Source organism: Alligator sinensis, unplaced genomic scaffold (assembly GCF_000455745.1).
Source record: "Alligator sinensis unplaced genomic scaffold, ASM45574v1 scaffold1386_1, whole genome shotgun sequence".
Taxonomy (NCBI): Eukaryota; Metazoa; Chordata; order Crocodylia; family Alligatoridae; genus Alligator; species Alligator sinensis.
The window spans coordinates 630,862-648,688 of record NW_005842806.1 but is presented as its reverse complement, the minus strand read 5'-3'; the positions used below and the strand labels follow the sequence as shown (position 1 = coordinate 648,688).

At 44.1% G+C, this 17,827-nt stretch overlaps 1 protein-coding gene across 3 annotated transcripts in view; it reads right to left on the bottom strand.

The window, feature by feature from the left end:
- Positions 1 to 17,827, bottom strand: part of STYK1 (serine/threonine/tyrosine kinase 1) — a 39,801-nt gene that overhangs the window by 6,048 nt on the left and 15,926 nt on the right. For 2 of the 3 annotated variants that reach the window (XM_025191291.1, XM_025191292.1), the window contains exons 2-8: positions 14,223 to 14,332; positions 10,415 to 10,570; positions 7,137 to 7,394; positions 6,459 to 6,640; positions 4,096 to 4,179; positions 1,390 to 1,598; positions 1,051 to 1,091 (exon numbers count right to left, since the gene is read on the bottom strand). In XM_025191291.1, coding sequence (XP_025047076.1) covers positions 1,051 to 1,091; positions 1,390 to 1,598; positions 4,096 to 4,179; positions 6,459 to 6,640; positions 7,137 to 7,394; positions 10,415 to 10,570; positions 14,223 to 14,289 — 997 coding nt within the window. In that variant the 5' untranslated portion in view covers positions 14,290 to 14,332. The remainder of the gene's footprint in view (positions 1 to 1,050; positions 1,092 to 1,389; positions 1,599 to 4,095; positions 4,180 to 6,458; positions 6,641 to 7,136; positions 7,395 to 10,414; positions 10,571 to 14,222; positions 14,333 to 17,827) is intronic. The other variant, XM_006035142.3, reaches the window with a different exon arrangement.

Genomic DNA, 17,827 nt, shown 5'->3' with positions numbered 1-17,827 from the left:
CATTTCTTATCATGGCACGGTATGGATCCATGACAAGACATGCAAAACCTGCCAACACATCTCCACCACCCCCGCTATTACTACACCCCACAACAGAGTCATCAGCATTCCTGGATCTTACAGCTGCACCTCCAGAAATGTAATATATATCTCATCCAATGCACCAAATGCCCTGATGGAAAATATGTAGGAGAGACCAAACAACAACTGCGCACCAGAATGAACGCACACCGGAAATCTATCAAAGACAGAAATACCCAATTGCCTGTGGGGGCACATTTCTCACAAGAAAACCACTCTCCCTCCAATCTCTCAGTCCTGATCCTCAAAGGAAACTTACAAAACACTTCCCAGAGACGAGCCTATGAACTCCACTTCCTCAACCTCCTGGATACTAAAAATCATGGACTAAATATAGACATTGGATTTATGACACATTATAACCTGCCTGACATCTGATTCCCCAGGTATCTCTCCACTTTCATCCCCTTCTCTCTCTTCTCCCCACCCCCCGCCGCCTGTCTCTCACCCACTGACTCCTCAATCTACATTTTCACTGACTGCCTGTCTTGTATGCATACCAGCCCAGCCGCTGGCTTTTTTACTTTTCATTCCATCCAGGAAGAGCACACTCCAACTGCTGAAACTTCCTTAGCCTGACAAAGGGTTTTTGAACCAAAAAACTTGCTTAATAATTATTTTCCAGCTATTTGGGTTGGTCTAATAAAAGATATCAGATTCACCCAAGGAACCTTGTCTGCCTATGTCCTTAGACCAACACGGCTACAACCTACACGCCTGTCATTAAACCAATGGCATAAAAGCCACAATGCATTCAGCTGCCCACTAAACCCTGATTAGACGACAAGGTATGTACACGCCAATCCCAGGATATTTCTGTTTTGGGACAAACAGAGGCACAACTTGTCCAGGGATAAATGCAATGCCTGTTCTTAGCCTTAGGCACCTAACTTTAGTCTTCCATGGCCCTAACTTTTGTCTTAAGATATTCAGTCCCTTCCTCCCTTAGGGTTTTAGTTAGTCCCTTACCCAATGTAATCATCTCATACAGTAAGATTCCAAAAGACCATCTGCAAGAAAAACAAAATTACAGTTGCAATGTTAGGTGTTATATTCCCATCCTTGTCTGAGAGCAAATGAAATACAAGATAGCTAATTATAAAATGCATGATAATGATATGGGGGCGGGGGGTGGGGGTATGAGCTAGAGAGATGATTGGTAGGAGGGAGGGGTTGAGTCATAAGATGGAACTGGTAATTAATCACTCTACACCAGATGTCAGAACATGGAGGGGTATTTCAGGTAGAGAAAATGATAAGTCAGGTTGGACGGCCCTGTGAGGTTTCACCCCTCCTCGAAAATCGTACATATCTGCCTTGATGCTGGGAGGTCTCTTCAGGAGCCGCTCCGGTGCCTGCCACTTGAGTGGCACAACCTGTGTGATGGACCTGGCCCCATAGGTGTGGGTTTCATAGGCCAGGCCTAGCCCACAGAGTTTGGCAGTGAAGTCATGTTGGAGCAAGACGTTCCTGGCAGCGATGTCACCATGGACAAGTTGCTTCTGCTGGAGAAAATCCTGGGGGAAAAATAGAGTCCAGTGGGTTTCTTAGCTGGTTAAAAATTTCAATTTGACTGTGCCCTTTACCCCCACCCACAGTATCTGGGGCCCCAGCACCTACCTGTGTGGCAAGTTTACCTGGCATACCTGCATAATGGCAGGAGGAACATTTGGCTGAAGAGAGATATTCTTCAGGGACTAAGCCCAGAAAATGCAACATAATTTTTGCTTCCTTGAGGCCTCTGGCCTTTCAGACAAAGTTCTATAGGAAACAGCTTTCACCACTAGTAGTCACCTGTGTAGAATATTAACCAGGAGTTGAGGGGGAAGGGGAGGGAGGTGTAACTGCTCGTTCAATGGGTTGGAAAAAACTCCCACACTGGAGATTCACGGCCCTTATGAAAATCCACTAAACAAGAAGATGCCCACTCCTACTAAATGGAAAAATCTGCCTACTGACATCTTTTTTCTCTAATATAAGTGAAATCCACTAATGAAAAGACTATTCTTTTTCACTAAACAGGCGGGTAATAGCCTCTGTAATTTCTGAGTGGCAGGAATGAGATGCCTTCCAGTAGAGGAGCACAACAGAGGGAAAGCCCACTAGAAGGAGAACCCATCGTCCTCCTCAATTTTCCATGTTACTTTTGGCTTGGCTTCACCTTTTTTTCTTATTTCATCTGCAGCCTCTTCTTTCCCTCATTCTCTCATAGCTTTAAATGAGTGTCTCCTGATTAAAGATGAAGGAACAGGAGGGCATGTGAGCTTTCCCTAATAATGAATTCTAGAACGTTGTTGCTTAGCATGAAGAATTTACAAGCCTTTTTTGAGCAGGGAGAAATATTTTTGTTTGTATTCACAATAAAAAACCATGTGCCAGTGCTACTGTGCAAGAGCACAGAATACAGTTCATTAAGTTAATACCTGTCGGAATTTTTACATGTGGGGGGCGGTGAATTAAAGAGCTGCAGTGTCTCATGTATTAGCTTCCCCACACTTCAATATGGCAGCTGCAGCACTTGAACTAAAGGTTGTTTGACAAGCTTTAGTTCAAGCACCCCCACTGCCATTTTTGAGCATGGGGATATGAGATGGGGGAAGGCTGCTGGAGCACAATAATTAAAATGCTTCAGCAGACTCAATTAATTGAGTCTGCTCTGATGCACTGTAATTACAGTGCATCGGAGCAGCCTCCACTCTCATGTACAGGCACCCTGCAATTACAGGTACTAAACTTAATGTGCCATAATTACGGCATATTAATGTATGTGTAGACATGCCCCCTGGTTATTCAAACCAGTATTATACCCCTATTACACTAGGTGCTGTATAAATGCTTAGTAAGGGAAAGTTTGGTCTCAAAGCGTTTACAGTTTAATTACACAGGACAGACAGAAAGGATTATTATTCCCCTTTTACAGACAGAAGTCTAACACACAAAGATTAAAGGCCTAAAAAAAATGGAAAGAGCCTAGAGAAAAGGGGACTTAAGCACCTAAATGCGAGTTAGGAACCTAATACTTGTTTGGATCTGTGATTCTCTAAATTTTTCTCTAAAGTGAGAAAGGATCTTAGATTTTTGGAAGAGTAGTCCCCTTCCTGAACCATATATTCATTGATTCATAGATTGTAAGGGGCTGGAAGGGACCTCGCAAGATCTTCAGGTCCAGCCCACCTGCACTAGGCAGGAAAGACAACTGGGGTCAGGTGACCCCAGCAAGGTGACTGTCCAATCTCTTCTTGAAGATTTCCAGGGTAGGTGATTGCACCACATCTGAAGGGAGTTTATTCCATAGTCTGAACACCCTAACTGGGAAGAAATTTTTCCTAGTGTTAATCCTGAAACTGTCTTCCAGGAATTTGTGGCCATTACTCCTGGCTTTCCCCAAGGATGCCCTGGTGAACAGTTGTTCACCAAGCCCTTGATGTATTCCCCTGATATAACAGTAAGCTGCTACCAAGCCCCCACTCAGCCTTCTCTTTTTTAGGCTGAAGAGACCCAAGTCCCTCAGCCTTTCCTCGTATGGCTTGCCTTGCAAGTCTCTGATCATACAGGTGGCTCTTCTGTGGACTCTCTCAAGCTCTTCCACATCCTCGTTGTGTAACCATCACTTACTCCATTTTCAATCTTAAATGTAAAACTCTAATGTTCCCTGGGAACTGCTGTTTTTTCAAAGTAAATATCAGCTTGTAAAATTACAGCAGGTAAACAATATAGATTGTTATGATGTAGAATGAGAATAACTCTTGCTCTTTCAAGTGTTAATAGCACCACATTTTTAAAAAAATAAGGTGGCCCTGGATCTTTGCTTACTGGAGCCACAGGGAACATAATCCTTTGGAGTTTTGTTTCTTCTGTAAAAATACCATGCATTATTTTTGGCAGGATAAGTTTGCCTGTACAATCACTTAATGTTAGAGGATGTAACCCTGGATTTCTCCTTCTTTGGCTCCCTGTAACCTCAAAATTGAAGCCAAAAAGAAAGATAAATGCACCACATCTGCTCAGACTTACCAAAGCTGCTGCAACTTGCTGCCCAACTTGATAGACCTGTTTCTCAGTGAGGTCATATGGGATACCATCCATTGTCATTACATCCTAGAGAAAAAGGATTGAGCAATACATCAAACAAACATCCTAGCAGGGAGGAAAGGTGTGGGTGAACCCCAGCTTCTTTCTGATGAAATGGAACCATACCTTCTAACACCCCTCTTACTTTATGCCCCATAGCCCATTAGCATTATTAGCTCACCTTGAAACAGCAGTTGTTTATGGACAGTTAGATTATCATCTATTGATAATGCCTGGGAATTGGAACAAGCACCCAAACAGAAGTGGTGTCAGGGTGAATAGGTGATTGAAAAACAAAGGTGATGGATAGAAGGTTTTGATGAATTGGGTGAATAGTAGGAGTTAAAGACCAGTGTGTATAGCAAGGATGACAGATTATGGAGTTGCAAGGATGGAGGAAAGATGAATAAATGTCATGAGTGACAAGAGTGGAGAGAACTGGAAAAGGAGATGGAAATATACATAGTCAAATAAACCACAAATGCAAGATGAGTAGAGAAGCATATTTATAGATATGGATAGTTGGATAGGTGAATAGAGCCAGACATGACAAGGATACTTAACAAGCTGACCAGACATATGTCACACAGTGTTCAGTGAACATTTGGTGCTTAAACACATGCAAGAGTTCTTCTTTATTCTGTGTCCATTTCCTACTGGCCCTGCATAGCAACAAATGCTCCTCAGGCCCCCACCAAGACCGTGCCTGGGAAGCTTAGCTCTTATAGGGGCAGAATCAGGTCCTGAAAGACATCTTCAGGTTCCTCCAGCTTGACCATTACAAGACCTAAAAATCAGCTGCCTGGCCCCAGTGATGGGAGGAAATGGAGTTAGGTGCCTGGGCTCCCTGTACACTCAATGGGAAGAGTCAGGTGCCTCCAGGGGATCATCCACAAAAAGCCCCACCTGTTATGTGGGAGCAGCCTACAGTTGGCTAGTGGGAAACCTTAAACATCGGGGGGATTTGGAAAAATTTTCAAAGGACAATATTTCCAAAGCTCCACACCTCCTTGGAGTTTAGTCTTTTGGCTGAGGCCTACACATTAGTCACTCCTAACCAGCTGGGATTCAGTCTTCTTCTGAAGATAGGTGCCACAATGAGCAGACCTCATTCTTTTACATAATATACTAGCAGGTATAAAGTTTGCCTAGTTAGTGTAAGACCTAGGTTCCAGGTCTTCCTCAGCCTGAGGGCCTTCAAATACACATCTCCCACCTCCCAGAAAATTACCTTAATCACAAGGCTACAAAATTGTCTTTGAGGTACGTTTCACCCCTCTTACTGAAGCTGGCCCTCTGGGCAGCCCAGACTATAGGAATATGGGACTAAGGCATTGAATCCAGTCCCCTGTGTTTGCAGACAAACAATTACATAAAGATTCCTAGAAATCTCAAGGCTTCAGCTCTCTCACACAAGAATAAGGAATGAAACCAGAAACACTAGGGGAAATTTACAACATGCCACAGGCCAAAGGAGGGGAGATAAGAGTTACTGCCAATGACCTGCCATTGCAGTGGCAGAGAAGTATTTGGTTAATAGTGCAAAAGACTGCTAGAGTAATGTGGCCAGAAGGAGAAAAAGCAAGAGGGATTCTGGCTCTATAGTGTGGGAGTTAGACTACTCAGCAGGCAGGGAAATTCTGGTCATTGCTCTATGGACTGTTAATGAATTTTACATTAGACAAACATTGGATAACAAAGCAAAAAATAATTCTGAGACCAGTAACCAAAACCTGGGCACATGCTTTATCTACAAGATTACTGCACAAAAGCTGAGGGGGGTGATGACACCTCCAGATATGGTGTTGAGTTGGCTTGTATAAGGCCTTCTCTAACCCCATGGAGCAGATCAAGCCCTTTCAAGGTCTCAGGCAGAGCTGAGGTGCTGATCCACCTCATAGCTGCATCACAGTGGCCTTTAGATGGATGTTAGGTACCTGCCTTCCCTAATCGCCTATACATGTGCAGAAACCTAGGTTTAATGCCTTATGGAACTTTATGTACAAAAATGTAGTCACCAAATGAATGTAGACAGCTAATGGGTTTTGAATTGGCTGGAACTGAGGTTTTCTAGGTCACTTCTTGGGACTATGTTACCTAAATTTCACCCAAACCTCATTTCAGTGCTTCAGACCCCACCCCTTCTCCCATCCCCCACAAAATATTTTGTTTGGTTATTTTTTATCTTGTTGAAGAATTTGAAAGAAATTCTGTTCTGGCTTGACATGAGGTGAATATTTTTGCCGATACCTTGGTTCAGCCACAAACCTGAAAAATTCATTATTTCAGCAGTTCCTCAGTCTCACCTTGCGACAGATCCACAGGAAGTTCAAGAGGTCCCCAAGAGATGACTCCTTCAGGACCATGTAAAGCGGCAGCTGGTCTATACAACACCCCACCAGTTCCACCAGGTTCTCATGCTGGCCTAGTGACTGATGGAACTTAATCCTCCCCAGGAAATCCTTCACATCACGGGGTCCAGCTGTGTCTGAAAGCACCAAGGAATAAAAGTATCACCACAAGGAGGCAGTGCAAACCCATGAAACATCCTCAACATGCACCCTGTACATCTTCAACATACAAGTAGGGTTTGGGATTAAATCCTCCTCAGCTCAAGGCTTTATCACAACTCATTGACCTGATGCTGAGTACAAGTTGTCCCTTGTCTACATGGACTGCAGCCTCATGTTCCTCAACATGTTATCTAATGCCTCATCATCAGATAGCTTCACCATTGTGTCCCAACAGAACAATTATGCAGAAAAGACAAGGCCAGGAACAGAGGGGCTGACAGGCAGAAGGATGCTACTCCAATGTGGATACATGTGCAGAGAGCAGAGGGTGGGGACTGGGCAATTCAGAGCCCTATCTAATACTTTCTTAGACAATAAAATAGGTCTGACCCTAGAGAAGAGGGGATATTCCAGTGAATACACACAAGTGGGTAAGAGAGAGATGTTTAAAATGCTGCATACTCCCACTACCTCTATTACCCTGCAAGGTTTTCAGGATGACTGCCTTAGTCTTCCCAGGGTTCTCAGTCTGCAGTTCTGCTCTGTAGATGTCCCCATAGCTGCCAGTGTTTATCAGCATCAAGGAGCCCGGTGAGAGTCTTTCTCGGGGTATCTGCAGCTCCTTCAGTGTCATGGCAGCAGTTTTTAGCAGGCTCTCCACCGTTGTCTCACTCAGCTGAATGTAAGATTTCCCTGAGGCATTTGGCTCCTGCTGACTCTCTCTCTTGACTGAAAAAATAAACACATATAAGGTGCAAGTGTTGGGGATGGATGGGCTTTCCTCTTTAAAATACTGGCAAAGGCTTGCAGAAAAGAAACATCTCTTTTTACAGCACAATGAAGTACCCAAGACATTTCTAAATGAACTCACTCGCATATCAGAAGCAAGGCCTTTGTACATGCAACAAAACTGGTGTTTAATTGCCCTTTTGCACCACTTTAATGGAGTTACTGTTTGCATGCTCGGCAGCATATTGCGCTTTAATGATGCTGCTGTTTGCACACTTGGTAGTGTATTGTGCTTTAAATGACTTGGTTACATAGCAAGATAAAACACCTCCAAGGTGTTTTAGTTTGCTACCTAACAAAGTGTAACAGTGCACAGGGTGCTGGAAGCCGATGCACTCAGGGCTTGGTGGGCTTCCAGTGCCCCATGCACCACCCCTGCCGCCTTCTCCCACAGCCAGCACACCCAGCCACCCTCCTGACACCTTGCCACTCTGCCCCAGGGGCAAGCCAGCCATTCCCAGGCAGTCCCAGGCAGCAGAGATGGTTCAGGGGTGATGGAGCTTACATGCCTCTCCAGCAGTGGGAAGGGGAGAGGGGGCAAGCTGCCGCTGGGTCGTGTGACCCCCCTGAGCTGTAGGGGACCCTGGTGCTTTCCTCCATGACAGGAGGGCCCCCGAGCCAGTGCCCACCCACTGGAAGCCAGCCCAAGCAGTCCTGGGAGGTGCTGCAGCCGTGGAGGGAAGCACTGGGCCACACGCAGCTCAGGGGCTGTGCGACCTCGCAGCAGTGCATGCAGACAGGCTCCACCGAAGGAAAAAAAAAAAAGCAGCAAGGAGCCTGATCTTTTTTTTCTCTCTCTCTCCCTGGAGCCTGCCTCCCTGAGCTGCACAGGGGCCCTGTGCTTCTCTCCACAGCTGCAGTGCCCCCCAGGACCACCTGGGCCAGGAGCTAGAGACCAGGTGCCACCTGGGGAGGGAAGCACCGGTCCCCCCGCAGCTCAGGGACTACTCAGCCTGCCAGCAGCTGCCCCCATCACCCTCACCGCCAGAGAGGCAGGTAAGGATCAGGCCCCCACCTTTGTGCACAGGCCACAGGGTTTCAGTTCAGTTTAATTCTCTCTAAATTGAAGCGGTGAAAACAGAGGGTTTTTAAAACCACACCATTTCAGTTTGGGAGAACTAAACTGAATTAAACCCCCATAGCGTGTACAAGCACCCAATATAGCCAAAATAGCACAATGCTCTGCCTTGGCCAATTTGCTTTCCTTCTTTAGAGCTGGTTTCGGTATCTCTACATGGCATTGCATTAAGACATGCCCTCAATAAATACAGTACCCTGAGGATACAACAGATCTTGCTTTCTATCCCACTTGACTGAGAGGGAGAAGAAATAGTCTTGAACCCTCTAGTCTGGAGTGTTGGACTCACTCATCAGATCTATAAGGCAAGCACAGATGCAGCAGAGCTGGCAGCTACAGGAAAAGTGGAGAGCGAGGTGGCACATGTGGCACAGTGCTCACTTGGCCCCTGCTACTAACAGCCATGTCCAACAGGGTGCTAAAGCCCTGGGGTGTTTCTTTTTTCACCATTTAAAGTGCTTTATTGCCATGAACTTAACAGAACTGCACAACTTTACAGCGCTTCAAAAATGGGTACAGCACTTTAAATTAATCCTTGTTAAATGAGGTATGAAATTTGAAGTGCTGTATTTTACAACACTTTAGCAACCTACTGCACTTTATATAACTTCTGTGTGGTGGTCAAATTTCTGACCAGTGGAGAAACCCCAGGAGGCTGCGGAGCACCCTCTGCCTCCTAGCCCTGAAAGCATAGGGAGGCTCAGAGTCCCCTCTCTCCACCACCACCACCACACACTGCACTTCTGTCATGTTTAAGAGTGCTGTAACTTTATACTGGTATAAAAAGCTCTAAAGTACAGCACTATAAAACATGCATGGAGCACTTCTGCATGGATTCTGTAGTAGACCTTCACCCCTCACCCGGCTCACCCCTAAATTCCCTGGCCTGCCAGGATGAAGCAGCTCTGTAATCCCAATCCAGCACAAGAGCAATGCATTTGACACTTCTGCTCAGCTGTATTAACTATAAAACAACCCTGGTTTTCTGGATATTTTTCTTTTATATCACTATGCATAAAGGACTTTCTTCATGTGCAGGAGCAACAGCTACTTTATTCTGCAAGTAACTGTAGGTTGTTAGAGAGGAGACAGCTGTATGAAGTAGGACATACTCTATGCTTTATACTTTTGGTCTTTCTTAATGTAAATATTTCCTTCTGTATGGAAGCCAAGATATGGGTTTCTTGCTATCTGGTCTGCACTACAGTGTTTTGAGTTTCTACCAGTTGGACCCCTACGCATGAAACACCTGTATCTGGAAATCACATTTATATTTCTTATGCAGGATATGCCCTCAGACCCAGCCTCACTGTGCTCCTAGCCCTACACCGGGAAACTGAAGCTGTAGAAAACCCTCTGCATTGCATAGTACAGCACTAACCTCCAGCAGTGTTAGGCCCAACCTCAGTAGACTCCTGGCCTATACAGCCCTTAAAAAAAAGCAAGAACCTGCAGCTTGAAATCACATCCCCTGGAGAACAATACAGAATACTAGCTAAAAGTCTGAGTCTATGTTAGGAAAACTGTGGGCCATATTTCTCCACTAATGTATTTCTAGAGTGGCAATTTTCATGTTGACAAATCTCTGACCTTCAAGCAGTGTTACAGCTGGCCGACACTGTTACTCAGAGCAGGGTTAGCTCCTGCAATGGATTAAACACCCAGGTTCCATCTCACTACAAGCCTCCACCATTGCAAACACTGATAGAGTTGTACCATTGTACCACCTTTCTTGATGTGGACAAGTCCAGAAAGCCTAGCTCAGACTTTTTTAATCTCTTACTCCTTGACAGCCCATAGGGTGGAAAGGCAGGAGGTAGAAACTGCAACCAAATCCAGCCTCCCCCTCCCACTCCCCTGTTCTGAACCCCCTGGAGGTTACCTTCATGTCCAGGCAGTACCAGTTGCTGCTGCTGCTGCTGCTGATTGGTCTTCCAGCTTTGGTAACGGAGCCAAAGGATCACACTTAACACAATAACAAAGATGCCCACCAAGAAAACTGGAATGATGATCACTTCAGTCTGGTATTCACGCACAACTGTCAATGCAGAGGGGAAATAGAAAACAATAGCTGGCTGGCCATTGTACTGTTTAACAGAGTCACAGAGTGCACAAGTAATAATACACTCCAGTAACTTTAAAAGTAGTGTGCCCTTTGCAATACGATCAAGGCACCTTTATCAGCTGTTAATCTGACTTCTGCAAGTGTTGAGTATATGAGATTCCCACTGAAGTCAATGAGATTTCTGCACCTCTGACAATCAGACTACATATTTAGAAATCTTAAACAAACAGAAATCATAGAAAAGTCGGGCTGGAAGGGACCTCCAGAAGCCATCTAGTCCAGCCCCCTACATGAGACAGGAAAGGGCTTGTGTCCCCTAAGGGGATGAAACCTTGGCACTATTAGCACCATGCTCTAAAGAATGCACATTTTATCCCATATATATGTGTGTGTGTTTGTATACATACACACACACACACATGCATATATATTACATACATACACACACAATATATGCATATATCCCAGAGAGAGAGAGAGAAGGATATACAAGGAACATTTACATCTAAAATGGACTTGGCTCTGGACGTGAGATTGGTCACCATTCTGTTTCAACAATGCTATGTAACATTGTCACAGGAGGTGAAGTGAATAACATTAGCCATTGACAGTCAGGAGGTACTACATGGCTTTAGAGAAGCAGGATATAATTAACTGGTTTGCTTTCTGGCCAGGAAGCCCAGGTTAACCTCCATTACTCTCTTGGGTCCCATACTGTAAGTGCTGCTATTCTCATACAAGGTGATGGCAACTCTCAGTACCCAGTTAATAGGAGTGGGTGGGACTCAGCACCTCACAGTATTGGTCTCTGGAAAAGTATTAGAAGATCCTTAATGACCACACATGGTCAAGGCCTCGTTTTTATGCCTCGTCTGCAAAACTGTTCCCCCAGTCATGCTCTTAAGGTGCTGCTTTCAGTAATAATCTAGAGGAAAAACCCTGCCCCAATGTGTCAAAAGCAGCATGTCTTACAGCAGCTGGGTTTTCCATCCTGGTCTAGCTACACCTGCCTATTTTTATAGCAGTTATCACTATTTTTAGGCACTGTCTTATGTTAGTGTCCCATCAAATACCATCCAGGCCCAGCCCCTGTTAATTGTGGTAGATCAGCAGGGCTGCAAAGCCAAGAGCTGTGTGGCATCCCCATGGAAATGCTAGTGCAATGTTTATTGCTTACATTCCAGAGCAGAGTAATGTGGTATATAAAGCTGAATCAGGATGACTCAGAGCTGGCAGAATTGGGATGCCTCCATCATGCTGACCATTGCTGGGATGTTACATCTCCCATCTTGGTACCAGGAAATCTCCATCCACTATTCCCCTAGCATTCCTCTCCTCCACCTTCCCTACTTCCCTATTATAGATACCAATCCAAGAAACGTGCCCTAAATGGTATATATGTAGTCATGTAATTGCAGTTTAGGGCACCTACACACAGTTTGCCATTCAGCTCTGGGTGTGCAAGCATCCAGTAAGCAAACCCAGCAAGCTGTACTCCAGCCAGGCAGGTATGCAGTGCTCTGCCATTACCCAGGTACACATTCAAGGCTGGGTAAGTATCAAAACTGTACCCAGACAAAAATCCATGACTAGCTGTTGTTAGACATTAGATAAGAGGACCCTCCCAGCTTTTAGCTTAAGAGTCCAGAGGCTACAGTACTTGCCCAAGGCATAGGGGACCCAGGTTCTAGGTGCTTCCCCAGCCTACAGAGGGTTTGAACCAGCATCTTCCTGCTTGCCATCAAATTGAGATAACCACTAGGTTACAGGTAAGGTACCAGACAGAGCTCTCCCACTGAAGGACATTCAAGGGATGGAGATAGGTGGGGCCAGGAGGAAAAGACTAAGCCAGAGTATGTGGCTTAATTAGTTGGATGCTGTCTTTGATGGTTAAGGCCCCTTGCTCCCAATAGGGCAGCTACAGTTCTCTATCCATCTCATCTAATGACTTGTAAATGCCAGGAGCAGTGGGTCACCTTCAAGAGGAGGGCTGAAGAACGGTCTGGCTAATGCCTAATCTATGGACTGGCAGTTTCAGCCTTATGCTGGGAAGCAGGAAATGCAGATTCAAAACTCCTTGGGTGAGGAATAGCTTAAAAGCTGGTCTCTTGTTCCATTAACAAGTGCCCCAACCACTAGGCGACTGAGCTAAAACATAGGAGAGACTTCATCCTCCTCTTCCATCTTGCTTCTGGCAGGTAGGTGTGCAGGGTGACTATTTTGCCACAGGCTCAACAGAATCTGAAAGTGTGTGTCTAAGTGCCAAAGACTCCAGTTTTATAGCTGTGTATATGCCATTATTAGACACTTATATTCCTATCTAACTGCACCTAAGACGACCCAAATTTAGTTCCTCAGCCCCTCTGTTCAGCTACCTGGAAGTGCTTGAAGTTTCAAGGCACTTACATTTTTCAGCAGTAATGTTCCCTAATGTTTCAAACTGTGCATGTCCATAACCCTCTAAGCCCAGAGGAGGCTGAGCAGCTTGGTGCTGCAGTCATGCCTATGCTCCATCAGGATGCAGAAACTAGGCACTCTTCTACCTTTCTTACTTGCAAGGCCCAATCCAGTACCTGCTGTCAGATCACAACCACAGAATCAGGCAGGCCCCAAACAAAAAATGGGTAGGGAAGGAGCAATCACAACAGCAATAAACCAATAGCCCACTGAATGGAGCACCTACCCAGGGTAGAGATGACAGGTGTTATTGCTGTCTCTGCCTAAGGGTATTTAAACCTGTATTGCTCAACCAGCAGCCAGCCAAACACTCTTAACAACCAACCAAGCTAAAGAGCTGTCTCTGGTCCTTCTGATGATGCTGTTCTACTAGGCATGCATAATAAAGGGTGTGTGAGAGACTGGGTAAGACTATGAGTAAGCAAATAGGACTCTATAGGTTAGTGATCAAGGCATTCCCTTAGAGGACAGGAGATCTGTATTCCATGGTCTTCTCTGGTAGTTAATATCAAATACTGAAATATCCTTGGAACAGGGACTGGACCAAATTATACCTCCTGCCAGGGAAATGTCCTAACCTCTAAGATCAAGAGACATTGTTGCAGTTTCTCTGGCCCAGTGAATATAGAATTATTCTAGGTGATATGGAACAGCTTTAATAGGAGGGGTGGAGAGTACCGTAAACCCTGGAACATGCTTTAGTATGGTGTTTAGGGCACTCTTCTGAGAAGTAGGAGGTAAAGGTTCAAACCCCGCACAAACACATATGAAGAAATAAACCTATGTCCAGGACTGAGGGGATCCTAACCACTGCACCACTGGAAAAAGGGGTCAGCAGCTCCACCTTCTCTTGTGTTTTGAAGGAAGGGACTAGCATGGGGGCCAAATCCAGGGAAGAGCTTGGAGTGCTGAATCCCAGTAGGAGATAGAGATCTTCTTGCAGCCCCCAAAAGGGGCTTGAAGACACGTCCCTGCTCTTGGAGTTTCAGACTGGTGAGTTATCGTGGTTTCTCACTTAACAGGCTGACTTACATGAAACTAAATGCTGACAATACTCAACACCATGGCACTTCAACCACTTAATGGATCTAGCTCTAAGCCATCTAGGCCTGGTTGTTCTGCTTATGAGACCTGATAATGTAAAACAAGAAGTATCCTTGAATCTTACCACATAGTTGGTCATTGCTGCTGCATTCCAGTAGCATACGTGTGAATTTCCTTACATCTTCTGCCATGATGAGCAAAATGTGAGCGTGTCCTTCACCTTTGGAATTTCCCCTGCACACACATGAAGAACATCATCATAAATAACCCGGGATGATAGTGTGGCTCATGAACAGATAGGATACAAAGGTCTTTTTTTCCTGTGTCATTGGTTCTAATTTACTCCAGTTAGTAGAAGGAAGTAGTATGGGAAGGCTTTGTGAGTGATATGGGATACCTAGAATCAAATTTCATTGATCGTGTCTCACTGCATGAGTGGAGAGAGTTCAAAGCTAAGTTTGTTCTGCAGTGCCATGCAGGAGACTTAAGTATTGTTCAGTCCCCAGAGCTACATGTATACAAAAGTCAAGAGCCATTAGCTGTTATGGTAGAGGTGATATCTTTCATTAGACCAACTAGATTTTTGCAAAAAAAAATCTCTAATTGTAAGCTTTCAGGCACAAACACCTTTCATCACACATAGGAGAAAAAATTATAGAAGTATATGGATTGTATACGGCTACAACCTGGATAACCAAGAGCCATTAGCTTAATTCTAGCCTAAAATAATTTGTGCAAATCACCTGTCAGGTGCCAGAAGAAAAACAGCTGGAATAGTTAGCCTGTGGGGTTGATGAGAAGTCAGAAAGACAGAGGCTGAGACCCTCTTCTACGTGAGGGAGACCCTGGACATCCATCTTCACAGGCAAACGGAGCTACATGTGCACAATATAAGCCAACCTGTGTGTAACTAGCTTGGAGGGGGTACTTATAACGCCATGTAGAAGACCAAATCTGGACCTCTAGAAGTCCACAAAAAAATAGAATACACCCCTGTATCACACAGCTCTAGCCAACAAATGCCCTAAGCAGGACATGCAACATTGGACCATGGATCAAATGAAATGGTATTCTTTCCATTAAGGTCTGAAATGCTGATTCCACTAATAATACAGCCAGGACTATAATGAAATTGTATACAAATCTTGATGCATCATAAATGTGAATCAATACATATATATTTCTAATATCTACAGGAACCCATTTGTTCTTGAAATTCTATACAGGTTTCACAGGCAATTCCACCCATTCCTCAGGCTAGGCCCTTTATATCTTTAATTATATACAACAGCCACATGAACATCCTTAATTGTATAAACATCCTTGCCAGGTGTGCACCATTGATTCATCATCTAGAAACCACTGAATATTGATTTTCAGCTGTTTTGCATTAGTGAAGAAATATAAAGCAGGCGGCAGACACCAGTATCTGATCCATACCTCTCTACACTAGTTAGGTGTAACCACTACATCTGTAATTCTATACAGTATTCAGGTATACAACATTACACCAATAAATCAATTATATCAAAGTTGTTTGGCTGGGTATGGCATACCTTTCAACGGCCAATTTACAAATATTTGAACCCCAACAAATATGAGGACATATCTGACATTTTACAATATCATCTGTGCAAGAGTGACATGATCTAGCTGTTTCTTCTGTTCTTCTGTTAACATTGCTTAACATTTATCCTGTTCCTCTATTGTACATATTTCACATACTGTGTCCAAACTGTCTCACCTAAATTCCAGTGATGACACAGCACATCACACAACAAGGTGACAGACTATACCATTGTGAAATAATGGCACAGCATGCCTCAGGGTTGTAGTGCACGCAGTTGTGAGATACAGGAAGGCCATACTTTACCATAACAATAATTTTTACACACTGATAAACATGCAACTTAAATGGTAGTATCAGTAACCATTTCCGGATATGGGGTCAGGTTTCTACAAAACATACAGGTATATCAGTCAGTTGATAATGTTATGAACCTTTCAAGACAATATAGCTGTGATTCCTTTACAGGGTGAGTTGAATAAAAAATGTCAAAATGATTCTATTAAATTCTATTTTAATTGTAGTTTGAACATTCAATACTTTTCTACTTAATGCAAATATTTCTTTCTGCAAGCAAGTTTGTATGTGCGCTACTATTCAGGGGAAACGCATGAAAATATTTGTTTTCTTATTCCCATGACTCAATTTATATGTACATTGGAAGGTGTCCCATTGCTACACTAAGTTTTAGATTGAAAAGATAAGGAGAGAGAGAGAGCAAGACAGAGGGTGATACAGAAGGTGGGAAAACAGGTAACTGTACTAAGTTACAAACTGGTGACACAAAAATGAAAAGTGATAGTTCACTCAAAGCCCATAGTAGTGGGACACAACCCAGTAGTGGGGAAAAGTATATAAACCCCTTGAGTGCAGCCCCAACAATGAAGCATTTTTAGTCAAATAAGAGAAAGAAAAATATGTGATCAGGGATCCTGGTTTTTCTCTGATAAAAAAATCCCAAATTTTCTGATTTAAAAAACCCCGAAATCCACATTTTTCCATGACTAAAATGAAACACAATATATCGATAGATATATATCATAATAACAGCTTCACTTAATCGATAGATAGATAGATAGATAGATAGATAGATAGATAGATAGGAAGAAGTTTCATTTTAGTCATGGAAAAATGTAGATTTTGTGTTTTTTAATATATATTTTTTATCATTTATACACACATACACATATTTTGTTTCGACTTCTGTTTCACCGGGACAGCGTTTCATTTACAGTTTTGTTTCATTTCAAAAGCAGTGTTGTTTCGTTTCATTGAAACTGTTTCACTGTTTCAACGTTTTGCCCATAGGCTATAATGGGGAAGCATGAAACTGCCTATAACCTTGTCATTTCTTGCCTGATTTGAATGAAACTGGCAGGGAAGATAGCCCCTGCTCAGGCCACAAAGCCTGCCAAGTTTCAAGGAGATAGGTAAAGGGGCTTCTGGGAACCTGCAGCTCAAACTTGTTTCATTGAAACTGTTTCACTGTTTCAACGTTTTGCCCATAGGCTATAATGGGGAAGCATGAAACTGCCTATAACCTTGTCATTTCTTGCCTGATTTGAATGAAACTGGCAGGGAAGATAGCCCCTGCTCAGGCCACAAAGCCTGCCAAGTTTCAAGGAGATAGGTAAAGGGGCTTCTGGGAACCTGCAGCTCAAACTTTTCAGAGCAAAACTTGTGTCACTTGTAAATGTGAAGGCACAGAGAAAGCTCAGTTCAAACAATGCTTTTTAAGCTGTTTTTCCATCCCTCCCCCAGAGCACTGGGATTGGAAGGGACCTCAGGGAAAGATCACAGTCACTGGCCAGCTACACAATCAATATCAGAGCAGTCCTCCCCCACTCTTCCCCCTCTCCTTACTTTCTGTTTCCCTGCAGGAAAGCCCAGCTTCAAAACTCAAAACGTTTCAAAAGTTTTGGAATGTTTTGACTGCCCTCATTTTGTTTCAAGGCTGTTTTGAAGCCTTTCATTTCATTTCGATTTCGCTGTTTCGAGCTCGAAACTAGTTGAAACAATGTTGAAACCCAACAGCGGGAGAAATTTTGCACCGCCCTAATAGACAGATAGACAGATAGATATAGCGGTGTATAGCCTGCCCCCTGCCTTGGGCCTGGGCCCAGGCCTGTCCTCCCTCCCCCCCCCCCACCCCCTGCCCGGGG